The following is a 24,781-nucleotide window of genomic DNA, read 5'->3' as shown; positions in this document are numbered from 1 at the left end:
AAAATCGAAAATTTTAAAGGATTTTAGTTTTGTTTACAAAGGTTTACGAAACTTCCCATATGAATAGAAATATATAAAATTAATTTACATATTACAAACACATAATATTACATTTGTATGTGCGAAAAGGAATATTTACATTATTGTTCAAAAACTAAGCAACTTTCTCCTTAAAGTTTATTAAATTTATTTTTCCTTACAAAAAAATCATTCCAAATACTAGTAATAAGAAAACAAAATAAATTTGTTAATAATGCAACTTTCAGAATTTAAAACGATTTTTAACTTTAGTCTCAACAGTGGGTAAAAGAGTACCTATAGGATCCTAAGTAAATATCAGATCCTATGGAATCTATTCCAAAATGTGTAAAAATTAAAATGAATTAAAAGAAAAGTTGCTTACAATACGAACAGTACTGTATAAGTATGTGACTTAAACAATAATTTAATGAACAACTGAATGAAGAAGGAAGCAATGACTGAATGAAATGTAATATAATGAAATTAAAAACATATACCCTTTTTCTCATCTACATAGACGATATTTAATATGTGGTATAATTTAATTGAAACTGAAATGTCTCATAATGTGAATTTTAATTAAATTTGTTGCAGGCTGTTTGGGTATATATCGTTTCATTACCCGTCATTATTATCAATTCACCACGTCATTCACAGCCAAATGCACCCAAAACAATGACAACACTGGATTCAACTGGTACGGGTATGTTTATAGTGGGCTTGTTGGCTGAAACATATGCGGATTTGCAGAAATTTTCATTTCGTCAGGATCCTGCCAATCAAGGAAAATTTTGCAATGACGGTGAGTGGCTGTTGGCAGGCTAGTTAGTTTGTTGTCGCTTATTGTGTTGCCAATTAAATATTTGCAACATTAATGATAAAATGGATTTAAAATGTTTCATTGTCTCTTAGGTCTATGGAGCCTGTCAAGACATCCGAATTATTTTGGTGAGGTGGTTATATGGTGGGGTATTTTTGCAATATCACTTAATGTTATATCTGGCCACGAATGGGTGGCAATTGCCTCTCCCATATTTACTACATTTATAATATTGTTTTTATCGGGTATTCCTTTAAGGGAACGTTCAGCGGATGAAAAATATAAAGAGTAAGTTCTTCTGGAATCCTATTAAGTATTTTAGCGTTTTGTGCACTTGTAGGTAATTATTTAAAAGTATGATTGCTGGGAGTTTGTTGAAAAATGTATAAATTGTTTCAGTGTAAAGTAGATTGTTATTTTTATCTTCTTTTTTTGGAATTTCGAGGAATAATAAAATGTAGCCATATAAAGAATCATAATTAATGCAATAGAAAAATTACATTTTCAATTTATGTATATATTAAGAATATTATGTATTTGTTGACAATTTTGATATACATTACTCAAGGATTCCTCGAAATTCGAAAATATGTAGTGAATAAACTTCATCACAAATGAGTATATACTTTATATATGTAGAAAAGATTTCCTCCTGTAAATACTAAATCAAATTTCTTTAACTCAATCACCCAAAATTTGGAAACATTCAAACGTACTTTTATATAAATTTATTAAAGAATAATGTTTTTTCTTCCAATGTCACCTTTTATCTAGTCAACTGGAATATCGTAAATATAAAGCATCCACATCACCACTGATACCAGTACCACCATCTGTTTACGTTGAGGTACCGGCTGCTTTGAAATTCATTCTATGCTGCGAATTTCCCATTTATGACACAATGAAGATCCAAAAAGACATTAGCCCATATTCACTTTCAATTGCAAGATCCCACTCACACATATAGCAGTCAATTGCCCACTCTGGCAGTGGGCAACAAGGCTTTCAAGGCACCGTTGGCCATTCACTACAGAAATATGGTGAAACGGGTTCGATGCATAGGGGACACTGTTATGGCGCTAATGGGGGAGATGCTGAAAATCATATGAACTGCGGTGGCAGTTGTCGTAATTCATATGTGAAAACAGCAAATCCTTATCAAAATGGTTCGGGATATGCGGCTAGTTACGGTCACAATATGAACGAACTGGGGCAGCAACCGCACCAAACACAACAGCAACACCAACATTCACATCATTCTCATCCACATCACCATCATATGCATCATCATCACCACCAGCAACAACAGCAGCAGCACCAACCCATGGTACCGAAAGCTTTAGATGTTGACGATGATACAGATGATGGCATCATCTATATGCCGGGACCATCATCATCCAAAAAACAACCACACTATTTTCCACCCTCACAACATTCGATCGACTTTGAGGAGCCTTCATCGATCATTGATGTCGAGGAACAAATTGAACCTGAATTGGAAGAGGACTACGATGAAGACATACCGCCTATTGACCTGAGCAAACCGCCGAGTGTGGAGAGCTTTGTAAATAAAATTCGAACGGAAAAGGAAGTACAAATTAATGCCGAAGGTAAATCCATAACTGTAACGACAATATTGTGATTTCATTTCTATGTGTTGTGCTCGTATTTGTATGCGTACTTGTATTCACATTTGTATTCTTGCTTGTTTGTCTTGTTATCAGAACCAAATTATAGTCAAATTTATTCCAATAGTTTATAACACTTCAACAGTTAAGTATTTATTACGAAAATATTTCAATTTATATGGAAGTAAAAGGTTAAAACAAAAACTTATTAACAAAACTAAAATTGGTATGTGTAGATTGTTAAAACAAAAAGTTTACATTAATTTTATTGATGCAATCTTAAGAACTTAATATTTTTACTACTAATTCAAGAAAAGCTAAACATAGAAAAATATAACATTATTAACACACAGCTCAGCGATTATTTTGTAAAATAAGTGAAAAAAAGAAAACAGAAATATATTAACATTAATTAACAAAAATATTCCTAGAAATTTTCTAAATTTACTTGCATACACTTTGTGACAAAAAAGTAACGATGATAGTAACATTTTTGTGTTGGAAAGGAAGTTTATATAATTAATTTATTATATTTTATTAATTTAAGTCAAATTGTTTGATGTTAACTGGAGCTGCTTTGACTTTGAAATATGAATATGAGAACATTCCCAAAACCTGTTTAAGGTTCATATATAAATTTTGTATACTTATAGATAGCGAAGTCGAGTTTGCGATGTCCTTTGGCTACTCATAAACCTTATAACATTTTTCCGTCGTGATATCGAAAGTTTTGGCACTTCATCCATATATTTTTGGAAAATTTTAGAAAATCTATTTATCATAGTCATTACTTGATGTCTTACCACCTAACCTTGGTGTATCCTTCTGTACATGGTTCTGGCGGCCCATGTACAGCATCACATTTCCAACGCTTATTCCTAGTCACATCTCTGTGCGGTAGCTATTGTCTCGACAACCGAACTTATCCCGAGTTATAGACTTTATCGTGTATAAATTAGTCTTTTTTTTCGCGAAATTGGGTTTAAAACCTAAAGCAAAACGTGCACCTCGAAGAGATTAATAACTAGGACAAGACAAAGTCCAAAAATCTGCCCTGTGGGCTACCTGTTCCCGTGGTATAACATTATCTGGTTCGACCCCCATGTCAAAACATTCCAAGAAAGACCGATGACATTTTTACGAGATGACTTTTTTACGATATAACATTAAGTATGGCATAAGCCGATAAAATCTATTCCAAAAAGACCTTATTTAACCGTTAGAGGTTACTCAATTTACCTATAACTATACAATTTAAAGATATCTTTATGTCAAAATAACTAAAGATAATGATTCAATACTTCACGTAAAAACTAAATAAAAAGAAAAGTGATGAGACAAAAAGAAAATATGGCAACACAATTTGAAATAAAGCTAAAACTACTTTTACATTGGAATAGTCTAAACGCAATATGTAATAAAAGACCCGGTCCACACTAGGAAACTTTTGTTGAGAAACTTTTGATTTTGTGTGTGGGAGAAAGAAATTGTTGATATTTCTTTCCCTTTCTGTTACACACAAAAATCAAAAGTTTCACAAAAAAAGTTTTCTAGTGTGAACCAGGTCAAACCATCACACATTAAAGAAATACGGATGGAAAGTTTGACAGTCGAAGGGCTCTCTTCATTTTTTGAAATGATTCAAAAAATATGCTTGTCGCATTAGATCGGGGATGTATTTTTATGTAAAAAAGAACAGCTGTTTTCACTTTGTTTTGTGTTATACCCATTATTATTATTAATATTTCCTCGGCGTAATGTTTCCCTAAGAAAAAAAATAATAAAATTAAAAAAATAACTCTCATTTTCAAATATCAAAGTCAAAAACTTTAAAAAACACTTGAAACTTTATAAAAAAAAATTATATTTGATTTGTTCAGATCTTAAAAAGGAAATTAAATGTATTAAACTAGTTTATTCTTGTCTTACTATTGTTAAACAAACATATTCTGCTAATCATACATATTAACAAAATGCTTAAATATCATGGAAAATTGGTAAAATTAATAAATGTTTTCATTTTTATAAATAAAAAAAGTTTCATTAATTACGACATTCGAATGGCTGCATATCAATTAAACTACATTTATTAATGTTATTTTTAAAAATCTTTTTTTAATAAAAATCAAAACTATAATTCTTTAACACACTAAATAAATAGAAAAAAAACATTTTGAATTCCATATCATTCATGTTTTTAAACACAGATTTTCTCCCCAGTGATATAAAATTCGATGTGGAAAAACTGGTCTGAAAACACAAAATGGATGTAATATTGAAACAAAAATCATAATAACGTATAAAAAACAAGATGTGGGGAATATAAACTAGAAACCTAGATAGATGCCATTTCAAATGGCTTACGTTTGAGGCCAATTGTTATCTTTTCAAAATGAAAGGTGAACAATTATTATTAATGCAATGGTAGTGGTTGAACCAAATCTAACGGTAAAGCCCAAAAAAAAAATTATTAAATTTTTTTATAATAACATAAATATAATGTTTATTTTAGGAGGGAACCAAAGCAACGTTTCAGTGAGGCTATCTATATCTTGTTAAACATAAATAAACAGAACTGAGAGAGTGATATAATTCATTTTATTTTTACTCTAATTATAGTAGTTAGACTTTAATAATTGTTTATGTGTGTATTATGTAACTATTGTCGAACATTTTTTGTCACCAACTGTATGTAGATTTAAAAGAAAGAAAAAACTGAAATAGTATTATTAGTTAATAGTAATTGTTATCTATGCATATCAAAGAATTTTATTAATTTGTTTATAAAAGAGAAATATATTAGAAAAAAATTTATCTAAAAATTATATAAAATAATTAAGATTTTGGTGTCTATGAAAATAACATTTTGACCATAGAAGAAAAAATGTAACAGCATAAGAGAGAGATAGAGAGAGAGAGAGAGAGAAGAAATAACAAGGGAAAGTAATTAAATCATTAGTGGCTAAGTAGAGCCGGTTGAGAACTTTGAACTTTATTATTCCAAAGCTCATGTTTTGGTTTTTATAGCATTTTTAGAAATTTCCTCAAGCTGATCTAGAACATTTTATAAATACAACAGAAATGATAAAAGGGAACTTAAAAGACATAATAATTTTGAGAAACTTTCGACATTAAGAGACCAAAGAGTACTAAAGTAGTCAAATATGGCCTCAGAGTTTCTCCATTATTCAGGATTTCCGCCATATTTTAGGCATTGTAACAGCGCTAAGGCGTATTTTTTTTTTAAACATTGTAATTGCATCTGAAAGTCCAATCTTTCGACAGATAATCTACATTCTTTGTTTAAACCTAGTTTAATATATGTTTTGTGTTTTTCAGTAAACAGTAACTTTACTTATTATCTTAGTTTAACTTAGGGTAATTGGCCAATTAAACCTAAATTATAAGTGAGAAAACACGATTAACAAAAACAATAAAACAATGATTTTGGTAGAACCAAAACTTAATATTTTAAGTAAATTACAATATTCTGATTTGTTTTGTTTTATTTATTATTGTTTTAAATTTTTATTTAACACTTTTTTCAAAATTTTTCATTTTACTAAAGTATTATTTGCAAAAAACAGCTGTTCATTGTTTATGTTTTTGAGTGAATAGTTGGCAATACTAAAAAGTTAACTGAACTTAAATCCAAAACTGAGAAACACAATCATCGGTTATAGTCTGCCTAAATTTTTCGGAGTTTAATCTAACAGCAAGTTAAACTTAGTTTAACCTTTATCCTAAGAATGAGACAACCATACAAACTTCAAGGTTAAAATATTTTCACAAAGAAGACAGCAGAGTTTAAACACATAGGCCCAATCTTTAGGTGTAGGATTAGGGATTCATTTAAAATTGTTGTTTTTGAGTACACAATTAGTTAATTTTGTTTACTAGTTTAAGCACTCAATTGAAGTGGTTTAAACTTGAGCAAGAAATGCAAAAGTGTAAACAGTTGTCTTCTTTTTTATAAAAAATGTATTGTTTTGATAACAACGGTGACGTTTTCTGCTGTTTTGTATGGCAACACTGCGAAGTTTAATATTGAACTCAAAAACATCAAAGGGCATTAGGTAGGCAGGTCGTCCTCCCGATATCATCACTGGGGACACACTTGGGCCCAGTATTTGATGCCTTTGTGGTTCAAAGGGGATTAACATAAGAATCAAATTATTTTTAGATTAACCAATCTGATTATTAATTGGCATTTAACTGCCAACTCAAAAACCCGCTCTTAAAGTTTAGTTAGTTTCTATGCTCGTTTTTGGTTTAAGGAAACCTGTGTAAGTCGTTAGTTTCATTGAGTTTTTATAGGAAAAATCACAGAACAGAACGCAGAAACTAACTGAGCCTTTACTGTAACGTCACAGATTACACGGTCATATACCATAATAGACCTTGGCCTGTCTAATTAATACAATGAAATAATACACATTTTGAAGAATATACATATTCCAATAAAATAATAAAAACTTTTGCAAAGATTTTCCACTAATGATCTAACTACTATTTTCCCTTCTCTTCTCTAATTATCAAAAACTTAAAAAATAATATTTTTTTAAAGAAAATAAAACTTAATAATTTTAAAAAGTGCCAAAAGAAAAATACTTCTAGTTGTTATTTGTAGCAAATTATTTCTAATTCTACTTCTATTTGGGCTTGTTATTTAATATTAATAATTTATAAAAAAAAAAACACAAACTTCAATAAAGTAAAATATCTAAAAAATCTAATAAACAAATAAAACAATAATTAAAAATAAACTACAAAAGTACCACATACTTGTGCCTCATCTTTATCAACTTTATCATAATTGTTTCTTAATCAATTGTTCAAATTCTAAGGACTTGTTACTTAAATATCGTAGTTTATTTTAAAAGAAAACAACTATTGTTATTCAATTAAATTAAAAATAATTACAATAATATTATTAATAATAAAAAAATAAATATTAAAACTATTTTCTAGAAAAAACAATAACAATTATAAAGACATACATATACATATATAAATTTTTTTAATAAAGAGAATAAATAATTAACAAGATAAATTACAAAAAAAATATTTTCTTATCAAATATTGCACCCCGCCCACCCAACAACAAATAAAATATATAACAACAAAGCAGCACTACCGCAAATTTAAAGAAATTATTTTATAATTTTAATAAAAATATACATACATATTTAATGTACATACATACATTGAAACATAATTATTATAAAAGAAACAAAGGTTAAATATAAATTTTATGCTTTTAAAAACAAAAATCTAGTTTTAATTGCTACAGCTCCCATAAACTACAAAATTTTCTAAAAAAATTAAATTTTTTATTCAAATTTTTTTTTGAGATTTGTAGTAAATAAAACTAAGTTTTTAATAATTCTTAAACAAATCTTATTAATATAATTCTGGTACCTTTTTCTTGACAAAATCAAAAATATTCAAAATATATTTATAAAATTCTTTATCTTAAAAAATCTATTAACTAAACTTATGTATTCATAAATAAAATTTATAAATACCTAGCAGAAACTAATGAAAATAACACAATTTAATTATAGCAAAAACAAAATCTACAAACATAAAGACACTATAGGGAGGTTTCTTATATATTTTTTTTTAAATATCCCAGGACTAAGGTTTAGAATAAAGAGTTATTTGAAAAACTAAGGGCGAGTTTTTCTGATAAAGATAATCTTCATTCTTTGGTTAAACCTGGTTTAATATATGTTTTGTGTTTTTCAGTTATCAGTAAAGTTACTTATTATCTTAGTTTAACCGAGTGTTATTGGACAATTGAACTTAAGTTATAAGTGAGAAAACACAATTAACAAAAACAATAAAACAATAATTTTAGAAGAACAAAAACTTAATATTTTAAGTAAATTGCAATTTTCTGATTTGTTTTGTTTTATTTGTTATTGTTTTAAATGTTTATTTAATATTTTACTAAAATTTTCCATTTTACAAAAGTATTGTTTGCAAAAAACAGCTGTTCATTGTTTATGTTTTTGAGTGAAAAGTTGGCAATACTAACAAAGTTAACTGAGCTTAAATCTAAAACTGAAAAACTCAATCATCGGTTAAAGTCCGCCTAAATTTGTTCCGAGTTTAATCTTACAGCAATTTAAGCCTAGTTTAACTGAGAAGTAAGAAACCCGCCCAATGTTCAACCATTATTCTTAATGCCATTCCTTAAAATTCCAATAAATATTTTACATAAAAAAACAACAACCACCCTAATACATATTAACTTGCCTAATAACTACTTAAATAATTTTTCTTTCATGTTAAAATAAAAAAAAAACTAAATAAAATAAATAAATTATTCAAAACTAAACAACATAAACATATTAAATAAAATTAATTAATGCATTTCTGTCTATATACATAATTGTATGTATTAATGAATACACATTATATTATATGTATATAGTATATATGAAAAATATATATATAGCTAAAATATAACTTACATACACATGTACGTTTATTTATGTATATAGTATACAATAGAGAGAAAATAGTATATTTTTTAATTAAATGAACAGAAAAGAAAATAAGTAACAAACTTAAAAAAAGAGAAATTTCTTAAATTCATAACAATTACCAAAAAATATAATAATTCAAAATAAATAATTATTTATTAATTTTCAGCATAAAAAAATATTAATATGAAATAAATATTTTAATATTTTAGATGAAATTTAAATAAAATGTGTTTTATTTAATTAAGGGCGGTTTTTTCTTTATTTAAATCTAGTTCAATCTACGTTTTGTGTTTTTCTGTAATCAGTAACCTATTAACTTAGTTTAACTAAGGAGCAATCTTTAGGTAAAAGATTAAGAATTAAACTAAAATGAATCATCGAAAGTTGTTTTTATGTACTCAATTAGTTTATTTTGTTTGCTAGTTTAAGCGTCCAATGGTGGTGGTTTAAACTTGAGCAAGAAATGCAAAAGTGTAAACAGCTGATACCAAAAAGATAATAAATAACATTTTTATTAAAATAAACATTAAAATGTTTGATTTATCGTTTAGTATAAATTATGGAGACTTCACAATATAATTTTTTGTTTTGTATTAAAGTTTTCATTTATTTTCATATTACATTTACAATTGTCTTCTTTTTTTATAAAACATGTATTTTTTGTTTTGTATGGCAACACTGTGCAGTTTAATCTTGTACTCAAAAACATCCAAGGGGTTTACAAAAAAATCAATTTATTTTTAGATTAACAAATATGATTATTAATTGACATTTAAGTGCCAACTCAAAGACGCGCTATGAAATGCTGGCAATACTAACAAAGTTAACTGCTCTTAAATCCATAACTGAAAAAAAATCGTCGGTTAAAGTCCTCCTAAATTCGTTTTATCTAACAAAAAGTTAAGTCTAGTTTAGAAACCGCCCCCTATGTTTTATGGTTAATTTTTGAGTACAATGTTGAGTCTTTTTAAAGGATTATTTATTTAAAACAGGATAGTATAGAGTATATACAGTCCAGTCTAGTTTATAGTGTAATTATAGACTACAAGTCTTCAGTTTAGTCTTTTGTATAGTTAATAGACTAGCCTTTAGACAAAACTATCTATATATAGACTAGTCTATAGTCCAGTCTAGTCTATAGTCTGGTCTACCGTCTAGTCTGGTCTATAATATAGTATATAGTCTATACTAAAATTCTAGTATGGAATCTAGTTTATTCTATATTTGAGTCTAGTCTTTAACCCAGTCTATAATCCAGCTTAAATTCTAGCCGAAAATAAATTTAACAAATATGAATGTATAGTCGGACATTGCCGACTATATGATAGCCTACACCAGTCAGTATGATACCCTACATCAGTCAGTATGTTAAAAAAGTGGATAATTTTTAAATTCGGGGGGTACGGTTGTATGGGGGCTAGGCGAAATAATGGACCGATTTCAACCAAAATGTGCCAAAATTTCATCAAATTATCTTGAAAACTGTGACCTGTAGCGTGCGCACAAGGTTTACATGGACACAGATGGACGGATGGTCGGACGGACTGACGGACATAGCTAAATCGATTCAGAAAGTGATTCTAAGCCGATGGGTGTACTTTAAGGTGGGTCTAGAACCAATATTTTTGGGTATTTCAAACATCAGCACAAACGCATAATACCCTCCCCACCATAGTGGTGTAGGGTATAATTATTAATTTAATCAATTCTGAGTGTATATCTGGTCACGTTAAGTATATAAAATAATAATCTATTAACTACTTTTCCAAAACAATTTTTCCAAATCACATTAGCCTATGTCAGTTTAATCAAATATTTTCCTATAAAAAATTATCAATCAAGAAATTATTTTAAATATTATATTTTTGAATAAATTTTAATTAATAAAATATCAAGAATTTTAAATATTTCTTAATTGCACAAGAGTAGATAAAAATGTTTGCTTTAATGCGTCTGCATGTGTTAAAAGGAGCAGCTAAACGTTTTCAACAAATGCGCAATTATGGCGCCCAAGCCATTAATCAAATGCTGCAATTGCAACACACTGAAATCTGTGCAGATCCTCCCTCAAGAGGTTTGGTTTTAGGTGTGTATGCTGATGAGGAGGACAAAAATGATACTGGCATTTTAACGCCCGCTGCTTGGCGTTATAATGTTCAGAGAACTGGAGGACGCATGCTAGAGGTTTTACGTATGTCAGGACCCATGCCCAAAAGAGGAGAATGTCGTTTATTATTTGCTCAAGAAACAGAGAAAATTCCTTATTATTCTGCAGTAGCCATTATAGGTTTGGGTAAGGAATGTTTGGGTTTTAATCCCTATGAAATTTTGGATGAACAAAAAGAAGCTATTAGAAGATCGGTAGCGAAAGCTTGTATGGAATTAGCACGTTTGGATACGGATCGTATTGAGGTAGAAAATTGTGGTCATGCTGAATCGGCTGCTGAGGGTGCTGCCTTGGGAGTTTGGGCCTATCAAGAATTAAGAGATCCTAAAAATCGTGTAGATGTTCCCTCTATAGATTTATTTACTTACAAAGATGAAATTTGTGACATTGAAGGCTGGCGTATAGGTTTACAAAAGGCTGCAGCACAAAATCTTACCAGACAATTACAAGAAATGCCCTCTAATCTCTTAACTCCCACAGCATTTGCCCAGAATGTAGTAGAGGTTTTATGTAAATCGGGTGTAAATGTAGAGGTTAAGGTGGAAGGTTGGGCGGAGAGTCAAACTATGAATGCTTTTCTATCGGTGGGTAAGGCTTCTTGTGAACCGCCCATATTTTTGGAACTGAGTTATTATGGCACTTCGGCAGAAGAAAGACCCATAGTTTTGGTTGGTCAGGGTGTAACCTACGATTGTGGTGGTTTGTGTCTTAAGGACAAGGAAGAGTTGTTTAATATGAGAGGTGATATGACAGGGGCAGCTGTTGTGGTGGCCACATGCCGTGCCATAGCTGGTTTACGTTTGCCAGTAAGTAATTTTTATAACAAGCTTGTTGTTTAATAACAATATTAACGTTTATTACCTCAGGTCAACATTCGAGGTTTAATACCTCTTTGTGAAAATGTTATCGGTTGTAATGCCTTCCGTCCTGGTGACACTGTCAAGGCCATGAATGGTAAACATATTAAAATTCAAGGTACTGATCATGAAGATCATTTAGTACTCGCCGATGCCCTACTTTATGCCCAAAACTTTTGTCCCAAATGTATAATTGATGTTGGTACTACATCGGGTTGTATGCGTCAAGCTTTGGGTGAAGCAGCTTGTGGCGTTTTTACCAATTCGGAAATTCTGTGGCAACAGATTAAACATGCCAGTATGCACACGGGCGATCGAGTGTGGCGTTTTCCACTTTGGTGGTATTACACTAGTGAAATAAAAGCAGGCATGTCGTCGGATGTACAAAATTATGGCTCTGGTACTGGTGGTAGACCTTGTAAGGCTGCTGCGTTTTTACGTGAATTTGTACCCTGTGGCCAGTGGATGCATATTGTAAGTTTTAGTTATATTTTCAGTTCTAACTGCTTGGTAAATCTGTTAATTCTTTTGCTGTTAAGGATGCTACAAATGTTATGTATACCGATGGTATGTGCTTTGACTATCTACGCAGAGGAATGGCCGGCAGACCAACACGCACCTTAATTGAATTTATAGCCCAAACGATATGCAAAGACACAGCTCCCAAAATGCCCAAAAAGGAAAAATAATTCTAAAACTATTAAACTTTTTAATTGTAAAACATTGAAGCAACAAAATTGTTAAGTATTTTAATTGTTAATTCTCTCTACTGTGAAAACGTTTAATTTCCTTTTTTACAAAAAAAAACCATGTTGTTTTAAATTTGTTAGTAGTAATTAATAAATAATTGTATATTTCTCAAAATAACAAAATACATTGAGCATGCTTTTTTACAAGAAATTTGTTTTAGGGTGAGATGATTTCTTTTATTTAAGGCAGATAATAAAAAAATAACTTCAAAATACTCCTTTTTTTAAACTACACATAGAAAATAGAGGATTTTTCTTTTATTGTTTACTTAACGACAGTATAAAGTTGGCATTGAGTTGATAAGATTGCTTTAAAAACATTAGCCCAATTCACAATCTAGTGTAAATGGTCTTGAATCATTGCATTTGCAAATGGTTTAGTATATTTTTACTTTACACAAACAAAATATACAGAAATACTCATGCTACGCTTTATAAAATATACTACACATAAATACGTAGTTTTTATTTACTCAACTTTTGCAATACAAACTGACAGCTCAAAAAATAAAAAATTTATATAAAAACAATTTAAAAAACAAACGAAAAATTTAAAAAAGCAATAAAAAATAAGAAATTGAACCAAAAATGGACCAAAGGCCATAAATAGGATTATACTATATCTTCCAGAACCACCGGAGATAGAGGTAAGAACGAATTTAAAGCGAAAAGCCAGCAAAAAGCCGTGTATTTTGTGTGTTTGCAATTAGTGTTGTAAATTAAAGCTGAAAAATCGTTCACAATTAATAGGAAATATTTACAATTGCATAAATACAATTGCAAACATACACCAGATCGTGAATTGGGCTATTGTATTCCATTAACATAAATAGCAAATGGGAGAAGTGCTATCACAATGTTACTGCTTTCGAGAGTACAATATTTATATCCATGGGTGGATAATTTTGTAAAAGTTTAACATTCGAGGCAAAATCATTTTGTAGTATTTGATCGCGTTGTATTCTGAAAGTAAAAGAGAAGTTATAATTGTTCCAAATAAGTGTTTAAGGACTTACAATATCATTGCACAGCAAATTTTTAATAGAAAATCAAATCGTTTTTCATCTGATAGTACTGAATCCCAAATGCGTACTACATCGGGTAAAGGAAATTCTTGAGATAATATTAGTGATATCCATCTAGTAAATAACAAATAGAATCAATTCAAATAAAGAACTTGAGATATAAATAGCCACGGTTGATAACTCACCTAAAACTATAATATTGTGGATGTAATTCTTGTGCTTTCAGACGTTCATAGATTTCTAAATCTTTGTTTCTTAACATTTCCGATAAACGTTTCATCATATTCTTGATGCCACCTTCTGAGTCATCTAATGTTTTGATAAAAAAGTCACGTATTTCAGCCATTAAAGCTGTAAAGCAATAAAAGCAATCTGCTTCGGCATGTTCTACACAATAAGGGATTTAAAATGATGAATTAATATCCTATTTATACATCATAAAACTAACTTACCGCGTAATTCAGGATCAGGATCTGAGGCCATGACATAATAAATGGGGCCTACAATTTCATTCATGCCTTGAACGTAACCCTGGCCGGGATTTAGTTTGGCATAGAGAAATAAAATACGTTGCACCACCTCCCAATGAGCCTCTAGGCCCTCCTCCATGGCTTTGTAGGTTTCCTCAGAACGTTTTGTTATGAGATTAATCTGAAGCAAGTTTATACACAAAGTTACAAAGTTTACACAAACTCATAAATATGTATGTATAGGTATATGTACATAATCCAAATTGATTACACAGCACATTGATTGTGAAAATATGAAGATTTATGTACCTTTTGCTTAATTAATAAAAGCGGCATGTGTGAAATGTTTATAAAAAAATTAGCTTATCAAAATGACTTTGGAAAGGTCACCAACAATATGGCTTCTATTCGTAGCATCATTAAGAAACTCCTCTTACCTTGGTAACGCCCAAACCTTTTCTCTCCACATTGGCTGATTTTAACACCGATGGTACAACTCTCTGATGCAGTCTACGCTCTCCCTTACTATTAACCACTATGTCACAGGGATACTCGGTTGGCTGTTGGAAAAATGAGATATCCGGACAAAGTCTTCGCACATCTTTGTCAATTTGTAGCAGAAATTCATTGTCATTGAAGAAAGTATTCCAAGCACTATCGGGACCCTCGCTCAAAGGATGGTCACTTAAACAAACTTCTTTACTCTCATTGCCATTCTCCTTCAGTCCTGGTGGCAGCACTAAATCTTCTATGAATTGTCTATAAAGTGTTCTCTTTTTTGCCAAGGTACTTGACCATGAATCTCGTTTACAGCCCAAATAACCCAAAAGTATTTTCCAGCATTGTGAACGAAGGCTGTTTACATCAGGTATACCTGTTTTTTTTTTTATTCCAAGCAATTGTTATCCAGCCATAAAATAAAAGAAATGTTCAATTAACGAACCATAACTTAAATACTATTGTGAAAGTTAATTCGCTCTTTATTTAGGGGGCGATTACTTTTCTGTACAATTGCGTTTAGTATTTGTCGTCGTAGATTTTTATTTTCAAACAACTTACCATTGGAACATAGCTGCCTCAGCTGTTTTATATCAATTTCATCTCTAGATAGCGCATTTTCAAACTCTTGTACACTTTGTTTTTAATAAATAATATTGTATTATTAATAATTTATTATTATTTCTTAATTTTTATTTATTTATTTTACCCACCGTGCCTTGAAAATTGACATAGTTCACTTAATTACTAATAAACAAATATTTTGTTTTTATTACAAACAACCGAGTTGCCAACTTAACGAATGCTTTCATTTAGGGGTTTCAATGCACAAAACATACACAAAACAATGATAACAACTTGACGTTTGTTAAATATTAAATAGTGCAGGAGAGTAATATTTATCGATTGAAATCGATTTAAATATGCTATAGGTGATTTTATATGTAGACAGTCGATTTTTAAAAGGAAATATGAGTGATCACAAATAAAGCTTGTTTTTCGATTTAAACGCGTTTTAACGAAGTTATAGCTGATTTTATGTTTTCCACCAAAAAATCGTTTTTAAAGGGAAATATGAGTGATCACAAATAAAGCTTGTTTTTCGGTTTAAACGCGTTTTAACGTAGTTACAGCCGATTTTATGTTTTCGACAAAGAAATCGATTTTTCAACTGAAATATAAGTGATCAAAAATAAAGCTTGTTTTTCGATTTATACGCGTTTTAACGAAGTTATAGCCGATTTTATGTTTTCGACCAAAAAATCGATTTTTAAAGGGAAATATGAGTGATCACAAATAAAGCTTGTTTTTCGATTTAAACGCGTTTTAACGAAGTTATAGCCGATTTTATGTTTTCGACCAAAAAATCGATTTTTGAACTGAAATAAAGGGAAATATAAGTGATCACAAATAAAGCTTGTTTTTCGATTTAAACGCGTTTTAACGAAGTTATAGCCAATTTTATGTTTTCGACCAAAAAATCGATTTTTGAACTGAAATAAAGGTTATCAAAAAATCGAATTTTAAAGGGAAATATGAGTGATCACAAATAAAGCTTGTTTTCGATTTAAACGCGTTTTAACGAAGTTATAGCCGATTTTATGTTTTCGACCAAAAAATCGATTTTTAAAGGGAAATATGAGCGTTTTAACGAAGTTATAGCCGATTTTATGTTTTCGACCAAAAAATCGATTTTTAAAGGGAAATATGAGTGATCACAAATAAAGCTTGTTTTTCGATTTAAACGCGTTTTAACGTAGTTACAGCCGATTTTATGTTTTCGACAAAGAAATCGATTTTTAAAGGGAAATATGAGTGATCACAAATAAAGCATGTTTTTCAATTAAAACGAGTTTTAACGAAGTTATAGCCAATTTTATGTTTTCGACAAAAAATCGATTTTTAAAGGGAAATATGGGTGATCACAAATAAAGCTTGTTTTTCGATTTATACTCGTTTTAACGAAGTTATAGCCGATTTTATGTTTTCGACCAAAAAATCGATTTTTGAACTGAAATAAAGGGAAATATGAGTGATCACAAATGAAGCTTGTTTTTCGATTTATACGCGTTTTAACGAAGTTATAGCCGATTTTATGTTTTCGACCAAAAAATCGATTTTTAAAGGGAAGTATGAGTGATCACAAATAAAGCTCGTTTTTCGATTTGAATGCGTTTTAACGAAGTTATAGCCGATTTTATGTTTTCGACCAAAAAATCGATTTTTGAACTGAAATAAAGGGAGATATAAGTGATTACAAATAAAGCTTGTTTTTCGATTTAAACGCGTTTTAACGAAGTTATAGCCGATTTTATGTTTTCGACCAAAAAATCGATTTTTAAAGGGAAATATGAGTGATCACAAATAAAGCTCGTTTTTCGATTTGAATGCGTTTTAACGAAGTTATAGCCGATTTTATGTTTTCGACCAAAAAATCGATTTTTAAAGGGAAATATGAGTGATCACAAATAAAGCTTGTTTTTCGATTATTAACGCGTTTTAACGTAGTTACAGCCGATTTTATGTTTTCGACAAAGAAATCGATTTTTAAAGGGAAATATGAGTGATCACAAATAAAGCATGTTTTTCAATTAAAACGAGTTTTAACGAAGTTATAGCCAATTTTATGTTTTCGACAAAAAATCGATTTTTAAAGGGAAATATGGGTGATCACAAATAAAGCTTGTTTTTCGATTTATACTCGTTTTAACGAAGTTATAGCCGATTTTATGTTTTCGACCAAAAAATCGATTTTTGAACTGAAATAAAGGGAAATATGAGTGATCACAAATGAAGCTTGTTTTTCGATTTATACGCGTTTTAACGAAGTTATAGCCGATTTTATGTTTTCGACCAAAAAATCGATTTTTAAAGGGAAGTATGAGTGATCACAAATAAAGCTCGTTTTTCGATTTGAATGCGTTTTAACGAAGTTATAGCCGATTTTATGTTTTCGACCAAAAAATCGATTTTGAACTGAAATAAAGGGAGATATAAAGGTACAGGTCGCAATTTTCAAGATAATTGGATGAAATTTGGCACACACGCTTCTTTTGGCCCAAGGACGAAGCCTATTGAAAATGGTTAAAATCGGTCCATTATTTGGACTAGCCCCCATACAACCGTACCCCCAAATAGGGCCTTTTGGCTTATAATTAACTTAAATGATCTATTATGTTAACAAAAGTCGACAAAACTTAGTTTTATAGAACTTTAAATGACACTACCGATTTTTGTAATGATCGGGCTTCATTTGACCCTATCCCCCGTACAAACTCCCCTTCAGAAAATGACTTAAAGGTCAAAATTCACTTACAAACACTAATAACACTTTTAAATTCTACATGAATAATATTGAAGAAGACTTAACTCCCCCTACCATCATTTTTAAGGATAGGGCCATATTTTGCCCTACTCCCCTTTGGGCCCTCTTAATAAAATCTCTTTTTTTTTGCCAAAAAAAAGTAAAAATATTCCGAAATAATGTTAAAAAAACAAACCAAATGCTTTATTTTTTTAAATAATCCCCATTTTTAACATACATACTGATTGGTGTAGGGTATCATATGGTCGGCTACGCCCGACTATACATTCATACTTGTTTTTCGATTTAAACGCGTTTTAACGAAGTTATAGCCGATTTTATGTTTTCGACCAAAAAATCGATTTTTGAACTGAAATAAAGGGAAATATAAGTGATCACAAATAAAGCTTGTTTTTCGATTTAAACGCGTTTTAACGAAGTTATAGCCGATTTTATGTTTTCGACCAAAAAATCGATTTTTAAAGGGAAATATGAGTGATCACAAATAAAGCTTGTTTTTCGTTTTTAACGCGTTTTAACGAAGTTATAGCCGATTTTATGTTTTCGACCAAAAAATCGATTTTTGAACTGAAATACAGGGAAATATAAGTGATCACAAATAAAGCTTGTTTTTCGATTTAAACGCGTTTTAACGAAGTTATAGCCGATTTTATGTTTTCGACCAAAAAACAGATTTTAAAGGGAAATATGAGTGATCACAAATAAAGCTCGTTTTTCGATTTGAATGCGTTTTAACGAAGTTGTAGCCAATTTTATGTTTTCGACCAAAAAATCGATTTTTAAAGGGAAATATGAATGATCACAAATAAAGCTTGTTTTTCGATTTAAACGCGTTTTAACGAAGTTATAGCCAATTTTATGTTTTCGACCAAAAAATCGATTTTTAAAGGGAAATATGAGTGATCACAAATAAAGCTCGTTTTTCGATTTGAATGCGTTTTAACGAAGTTATAGCCGATTTTATGTTTTAGACCAAAAAATCGATTTTTGAACTGAAATAAAGGGAAATATGAGTGATCACAAATAAAGATTGTTTTTCGATTTAATCGCGTTTTAACGAAGTTATAGCCGATTTTATGTTTTCGACCAAAAAATCGATTTTTGAACTGAAATAAAGGGAAATATGAGTGATCACAAATAAAGCTTGTTTTTCGATTTAAACGCGTTTTAACGAAGTTATAGCCGATTTTATGTTTTCAACCAAAAAATAGATTTTTAAAGGGAAATATGAGTGATCACAAATAAAGCTTGTTTTTCGTTTTTAACGCGTTTTAACGAAGTTATAGCCAATTTTATGTTTTCGACCAAAAAATCGATTAAAGCTTGTTTTTCTATTTAAACGCGTTTTAACGAAGTTATAGCCGATTTTATGTTTTCGACCAAAAAATCGAATTTTGAACTGAAATAAAGGGAAATATGAGTAATCACAAATAAAGCTTGTTTTTCGATTTAAATGCGTTTTAACGAAGTTATAGTCGATTTTATGTTTTCGACATAAAAATCGATTTTTAAAGGGAAATATGAGTGATCACAAATAAAGCTTGTTTTTCGATTTAAACGCGTTTTAACGAAGTTATAGCCGATTTTATGTTTTCGACCAAAAAATCGATTTTTAAAGGAAAATATGAGTGATCACAAATAAAGCTCGTTTTCGATTTGAATGCGTTTTAACGAAGTTATAGCCGATTTTATGTTTTCGACCAAAAAATCGATTTTTAAAGGGAAATATGAGTGATCACAAATAAAGCTTTTTTCGATTTAAACGCGTTTTAACGAAGTTATAGCCGATTTTATGTTTTCGAACAAAAACTCGATTTTTAAAGGGAAATATGAGTGATCATAAATAAAGCTTGGTTTTCGTTTTTATGTTTTCGACCAAAAAATCGATTTTTAAGGGGAAATATGAGTGAGTGATCACAAATAAAGTTTGTTTTTTGATTTTAACGCGTTTTAACGAAATTATAGCCAATTTTATGTTTTCGACCAAAAAATCGATTTTTAAAGGGAAATATGAGTGATCACAAATAAAGCTAGTTTTTCGATTTGAATGCGTTTTAACGAAGTTATAGCCAATTTTATGTTTTCGACCAAAAAATCGATTTTTAAAGGGAAATATGAGTGATCACAAATAAAGCTTGTTTTTCGATTTAAACGCGTTTTAACGAAGTTATAGCCGATTTTATGTTTTCGAACAAAAACTCGATTTTTCAACTGAAATAAAGGTGATCACAAATAAAGTTTGTTTTTCGATTTTAACGCGTTTTAACGAAGTTATAGCCGATTTTATGTTTGTGGCCAAAATCGATTTTTAAAGGGAAATATGAGTGAGTGATCACAAATAAAGCTTGTTTTTTTGATTTAGACGCGTTTTAACGAAGTTATAGCCCATTTTATATTTTTGACCCAAAAGTCGATTTTTGAAGGGAAATATGAGTGATCACAAATAAAGCTTGTTTTTCGTTTTTATGTTTGCGACCAAGAAATTGATTTTTAAAAGGAAATATGAGTGATCACAAATAATGCTTGTTTTTAGATTTAAACGCGTTTTAACGAAGCTATAGTCGACAAAAAATGGATTTGTTTTTTTGATTGAAAGCTTTTAAACAAAGTTCTAGTCTAAAGAAAATTACAATAAATTTGAAAAATCTTTAAATAATTGTGTTGCTTTTTAATAAAATTGTTTATCTAATCGCATAAATTTGTACATGATCTAGAGCCAAAAATTATAAAACCAACAACAATGTATTGCGATTAACGCATTTTTTTTTTTTAATTTAAAGGCAACAAGTGTTAAAGACCTCAAAAAATTCAAATGATTGCAAAGAAATAAAAAACGATTTAAAAAACTTTTTTAAAATTCCATTTTAGACACACTTGTAATAAAGATGTCTATGAAAGAACAGACAGCAAATTATAGTCAGTGATGATTTTAAACTTTTTTTGTTTAATTTCGTTCATTTTTGCACTATAAAAGAGATAAAATCTTTCAAGAAAAGCATCTGTTCACATAAAAATTTCAAATAAATAAAATCGAACACACAAGCTAAAATGAAAACATGTATATAGTCTAGTAATAATAAAAAACAGCATACGTTTTGAAATTTGCAAACACAGCTATTTCGTGGACTGTAAATCTTTTAAAGAATCTTTTCAACATTATGAAAATCTCAATAACGTTTGAGTAAAGAAATTTGATTGATGTGTAATAGAGCTGGGGCAGCCAACAACTGAACAGTCCTTAATAAGCCTACATCGACCGGTGTATTTTGTAAAATATATATGTATGTTCGGTTGTTACTGAGAAATGATTTTCCCCATTAAATGAGTAGAGTAGATCCTCAAAACAAGAAAACTGCAAACAAACAATATCATTTTGAAAATATTACTTAATGTTTGGATCTTTAGAAAAAATAAAAGAGCGCGATTTTCACGTTGAATAAATAAATAATAAAAATATAAACAAAATTCTTACGTTTTTATGAAAAGTCTTTCAATTGAGAATAAACTAGTGAACGGGAAACAACGTGTAGTGAGTGAAATTGTGTGCGTTTTTTTTTTTCTTGAAAATTTTGTTTCAAATTTTCGCGTAATATACATTTTGAAAAGAAATAGAAGATGAGTCAAATAAATTGTTTGCCACGTCCAGCATTTTGGAAAGTACCCGACTATATAAACATTATGGACGATCATAAAAATGTATATGATCTGCCAATACAATCAACACAACAACAACAATTTATCTCCCCTACACCCAGAAAATCTTCATTAACGTTATGTCGCGACTCTAGACCACAAAATGAAAAGATCAAAAAACGTGTTCGTTTTAAGGATGTTGTTGACAACGAACATCATCAACAGCATAATCAACAACAACTTCATTATTATAACAACTCAAATACCAACAGAGTAAGAAATACGTTTTTCTATTTTTTTATTTATTTAGTAAATATTATAAACATAAGTTTCCTCCCAAATATTGTGATTTAATATTTATAAACATTGAGGGAAAATCATATTTATACATTAAGCAAAAAGATCATTGAAATTGTTTATGCAAAACAAATTGAAAATTAAAATTACAACCTCAAAAAAATTAAATCTTTTTCTTTTTGTTGCTCTCAGTTTTATGTAAAAATATTGAAATTAATGTTGCGCGTATATTTTCTTTATTAGTTCAAGGAAACACCAATTTCGTCTGAATTAGTCGGTTAGTTGTAAAGTAAAATATCGCATTCAATTAACGTCAGGTCTGTCAATAATTTGTTACAATTGATTTATTATAATCAGTGTTTTAAAAGAATTAGATTGTGAGAAATTTAATTAAATTATAATGATATATTTTAATATGGGTTTGAAAAATGTAGAGTTATTTAGTGTTTTATTGAAACTACATATTTTCATGTAAAATACCCTACACTACTATAGCGGTGAGGGTGCTGATGTTTGGATAGATATATAGATAGATAGATAGATAGATAGATAGATAGATAGATAGATAGATAGATAGATAGATAGATAGATAGATAGATAGATAGATAGATAGATAGATAGATAGATAGATAGATAGATAGATAGATAGATAGATAGATAGATAGATAGATAGATAGATAGATAGATAGATAGATAGATAGATAGATAGATAGATAGATAGATAGATAGATAGATGGATAGATAGATAGATAGATAGATAGATAGATAGATAGATAGATAGATAGATAGATAGATAGATAGATAGATAGATAGATAGATAGATAGATAGATAGATAGATAGATAGATAGATAGATAGATAGATAGATAGATGGATAGATAGATAGATAGATAGATAGATAGATAGATAGATAGATAGATAGATAGATATATAGATAGATAGATAGATAGATAGATAGATAGATAGATAGATAGATAGATAGATAGATAGATAGATAGATAGATAGATAGATAGATAGATAGATAGATAGATAGATAAATAGATAAATAGATTTTCTGCATTACATTATTTGCTTTCGGCCCAGGTACTACCACACACATCAGAAAAATATAATGCTGTTTATTTTGTTATTAATGACTTTAGATCTTAATTAAATTATTGACTATAATATGTGCGATCATCCACTAAATGCTTCATTAACTAAAAATAACTAAATGATTTCTTTGGTTGTCGTATTCTCAAGATCTCTTCTTTTTAATTTTGTGCTCCAGTGACACAAAAAAAGAAGAAAAAAAAAACATGAAATAGAAAACACTTGTTCAATTAATACGAAATTTCGATAATCTCTAGAAAATTAATTAACTTTTAGATTAACATTTGCAAGATATTTTTGCTAAAACGAAAAATCTAAATGTTGATGATGACACAAAACTAATTAACAAATCTATTTTACATCATTTTATTCGTGAATTTTATTCTGTTGTTTATTTTTAAATAAAAAGGATAGTGAAAGTCCATTACGTGTTATGTGTTTATAAATAGCTTTTAAGGTGTTTTTGAATTTAAATAATCACTAAAGAGAATAAATAGTGATTTCTTTAGTTTTGCCAGTATAAACATTGAGTAGTTTTGGCATTGATATTTTCAAATAATTATCACAGTAATGGGTTCGTTTGTTATAATCAATGTACAATTTGTGACGTAGTTTTGATATTAATGAGTTATTTTCAATTGATATTCAATTATGACAGATACAATTATTAGAAAATTTATATGCGATGATGTTCAGATTTGAGGCTGAAGATAACCAATAAATTTAAATTTTGCCTCTATATTTCTTTGTTTCGTATTAAACTGTTAAATTATAAATTATAGAAAGGATAATATCTAAATAATTATTAAAATATTGTTATTTGCCTTAAAAATTCGTGTTCATTTGTAAAATAATTGTTTTATTTGTTTTATTTATGTTCGATATGTTTAATAGAAAATATAAGAAAAAGCGCAAATAATAATAAAAAATAAAGCAATTACACAAACCAAAATAAAAAATATCGAACAATAACACTATAGTGGCGTATGTTTTAAGGGGAACGGGTTTCCCGTTTAAAAATGGAAACAGTAGATCAAATAAAACATTCGTATACATAAACTCAAAACGGTTGTTCTTTAGAACTGAGGGGGTTTTGACCACAGGGCAGAGTTTCGAACGTTGTCTTGTCTCGGTTTTAAGAGAAGTCCCTTCGGGGTACATTGCGATAAATTCTGTGCTGTTTCCGATGCACCAGATACCCCACGGAGGAGTGACTGGGGCTAACCGTTGGAAATGAGTTGGTGTCAAGTGTATATGATATGCAGGCCTTACCCATTCGTATACCAAGAATTAGTGTGTCTAATGTCTTTCTCAATGATGAATGAGAAGTGTTAGAGGTTGAATGGTGATGGATGTAAAGTATCTTATACAAGCGATTACATTGAATTTTCCTTCTCTGTTTGCTTAGGATGTACTCTGTTAATACCAGATTCACCACAGTATGTTCTCTGAACATTACGTTCAGATTACTGTTTGATCTATCGATTATATCTTTAGGTAATGTTACTGATCCAACATCGATCCCATCTGCGTGCTTGTAAACCAAAGTGAATGCAAAATGTGGTCTGTGGATAAAAAGATCACCATGAAATAATTCCTTCAAGGCAGGTGTTAACTTCGACATGTCCCCCCGGGTAATGATGAGATTTCTCTCGGCCACTTATTAAATTCTCTTCATACACACTTAGCACGTCGATCTATT

General features: G+C 29.6%; 4 protein-coding genes across 5 annotated transcripts in view; 3 read left to right on the top strand and 1 right to left on the bottom strand.

The window, feature by feature from the left end:
- LOC111680744 overlaps positions 1-1,808 on the top strand; it is a 28,488-nt gene extending 26,680 nt beyond the window's left edge. The window contains exons 4-6 of the mRNA XM_046951740.1: positions 616-823; positions 934-1,129; positions 1,616-1,808. Coding sequence (XP_046807696.1) covers positions 616-823; positions 934-1,129; positions 1,616-1,808 — 597 coding nt within the window. The remainder of the gene's footprint in view (positions 1-615; positions 824-933; positions 1,130-1,615) is intronic.
- An 87-nt stretch (positions 1,809-1,895) lies between these two features.
- On the top strand, positions 1,896-5,859 carry LOC124420061 (protein kibra-like). Its single transcript, XM_046951743.1, has 2 exons — positions 1,896-2,451; positions 4,677-5,859. The coding sequence occupies exons 1-2, from the start codon at positions 1,896-1,898 to the stop codon at positions 4,721-4,723; spliced, it is 603 nt and encodes a 200-aa protein (XP_046807699.1). The 3' UTR covers positions 4,724-5,859.
- A 4,917-nt stretch (positions 5,860-10,776) lies between these two features.
- On the top strand, positions 10,777-12,812 carry LOC111680740 (cytosol aminopeptidase). The gene is made up of 3 exons (XM_023442440.2): positions 10,777-11,939; positions 12,000-12,464; positions 12,530-12,812. Exons 1-3 carry the CDS (start codon positions 10,902-10,904, stop codon positions 12,677-12,679), a joined length of 1,653 nt encoding a protein of 550 aa, XP_023298208.1. The 5' UTR covers positions 10,777-10,901; the 3' UTR covers positions 12,680-12,812.
- A 78-nt stretch (positions 12,813-12,890) lies between these two features.
- LOC111680739 (TBC1 domain family member 13) lies at positions 12,891-15,567 on the bottom strand. Of its 2 annotated transcripts, XM_046951738.1 has the most exons (9): positions 15,446-15,567; positions 15,294-15,367; positions 14,672-15,108; positions 14,544-14,549; positions 14,217-14,415; positions 13,950-14,151; positions 13,756-13,878; positions 13,552-13,702; positions 12,891-13,061 (listed from the first exon to the last, which is right to left on the bottom strand). In XM_046951738.1, exons 1-8 carry the CDS (start codon positions 15,463-15,465, stop codon positions 13,591-13,593), a joined length of 1,173 nt encoding a protein of 390 aa, XP_046807694.1. In that variant the 5' UTR covers positions 15,466-15,567; the 3' UTR covers positions 12,891-13,061; positions 13,552-13,590. The 2 variants fall into 2 exon arrangements, with proteins under 2 accessions (XP_046807694.1, XP_023298207.2); XM_023442439.2 differs by lacking the exon at positions 14,544-14,549 and having other exon boundaries at positions 12,891-13,702; positions 15,446-15,561.
- Between the last annotated feature and the right edge of the window lie 9,214 nt (positions 15,568-24,781).

The sequence above is a fragment of the Lucilia cuprina genome, chromosome 5 (genome assembly GCF_022045245.1).
Source record: "Lucilia cuprina isolate Lc7/37 chromosome 5, ASM2204524v1, whole genome shotgun sequence".
NCBI classification, from domain to species: Eukaryota; Metazoa; Arthropoda; class Insecta; order Diptera; family Calliphoridae; genus Lucilia; species Lucilia cuprina.
Note: the sequence above shows the minus strand (reverse complement) of the source record. Positions and strands in the feature narration are given on the sequence as shown.

What these genes read in the sequence shown, in the direction of transcription:
- LOC111680739 (XM_046951738.1), bottom strand. Translation starts at nt 15,465, where the DNA reads ATGTCAATTTTCAAGGCACG. An exon ending in ATGTCAATTTTCAAGGCACG is followed by an intron (nt 15,368 to 15,445) that starts GTGGGTAAAATA and finishes TTAAAAACAAAG; the next exon opens with TGTACAAGAGTTTGAAAATG. An exon ending in GAGGCAGCTATGTTCCAATG is followed by an intron (nt 15,109 to 15,293) that starts GTAAGTTGTTTG and finishes AAAAAAAAACAG; the next exon opens with GTATACCTGATGTAAACAGC.
- LOC111680740 (XM_023442440.2), top strand. Translation starts at nt 10,902, where the DNA reads ATGTTTGCTTTAATGCGTCTGCATGTGTTAAAAGGAGCAGCTAAACGT. An exon ending in TAGCTGGTTTACGTTTGCCA is followed by an intron (nt 11,940 to 11,999) that starts GTAAGTAATTTT and finishes TTATTACCTCAG; the next exon opens with GTCAACATTCGAGGTTTAAT. An exon ending in GTGGCCAGTGGATGCATATT is followed by an intron (nt 12,465 to 12,529) that starts GTAAGTTTTAGT and finishes TTTGCTGTTAAG; the next exon opens with GATGCTACAAATGTTATGTA.
- LOC124420061 (XM_046951743.1), top strand. Translation starts at nt 1,896, where the DNA reads ATGCATAGGGGACACTGTTATGGCGCTAATGGGGGAGATGCTGAAAAT. An exon ending in AGTACAAATTAATGCCGAAG is followed by an intron (nt 2,452 to 4,676) that starts GTAAATCCATAA and finishes TTTTAAACACAG; the next exon opens with ATTTTCTCCCCAGTGATATA.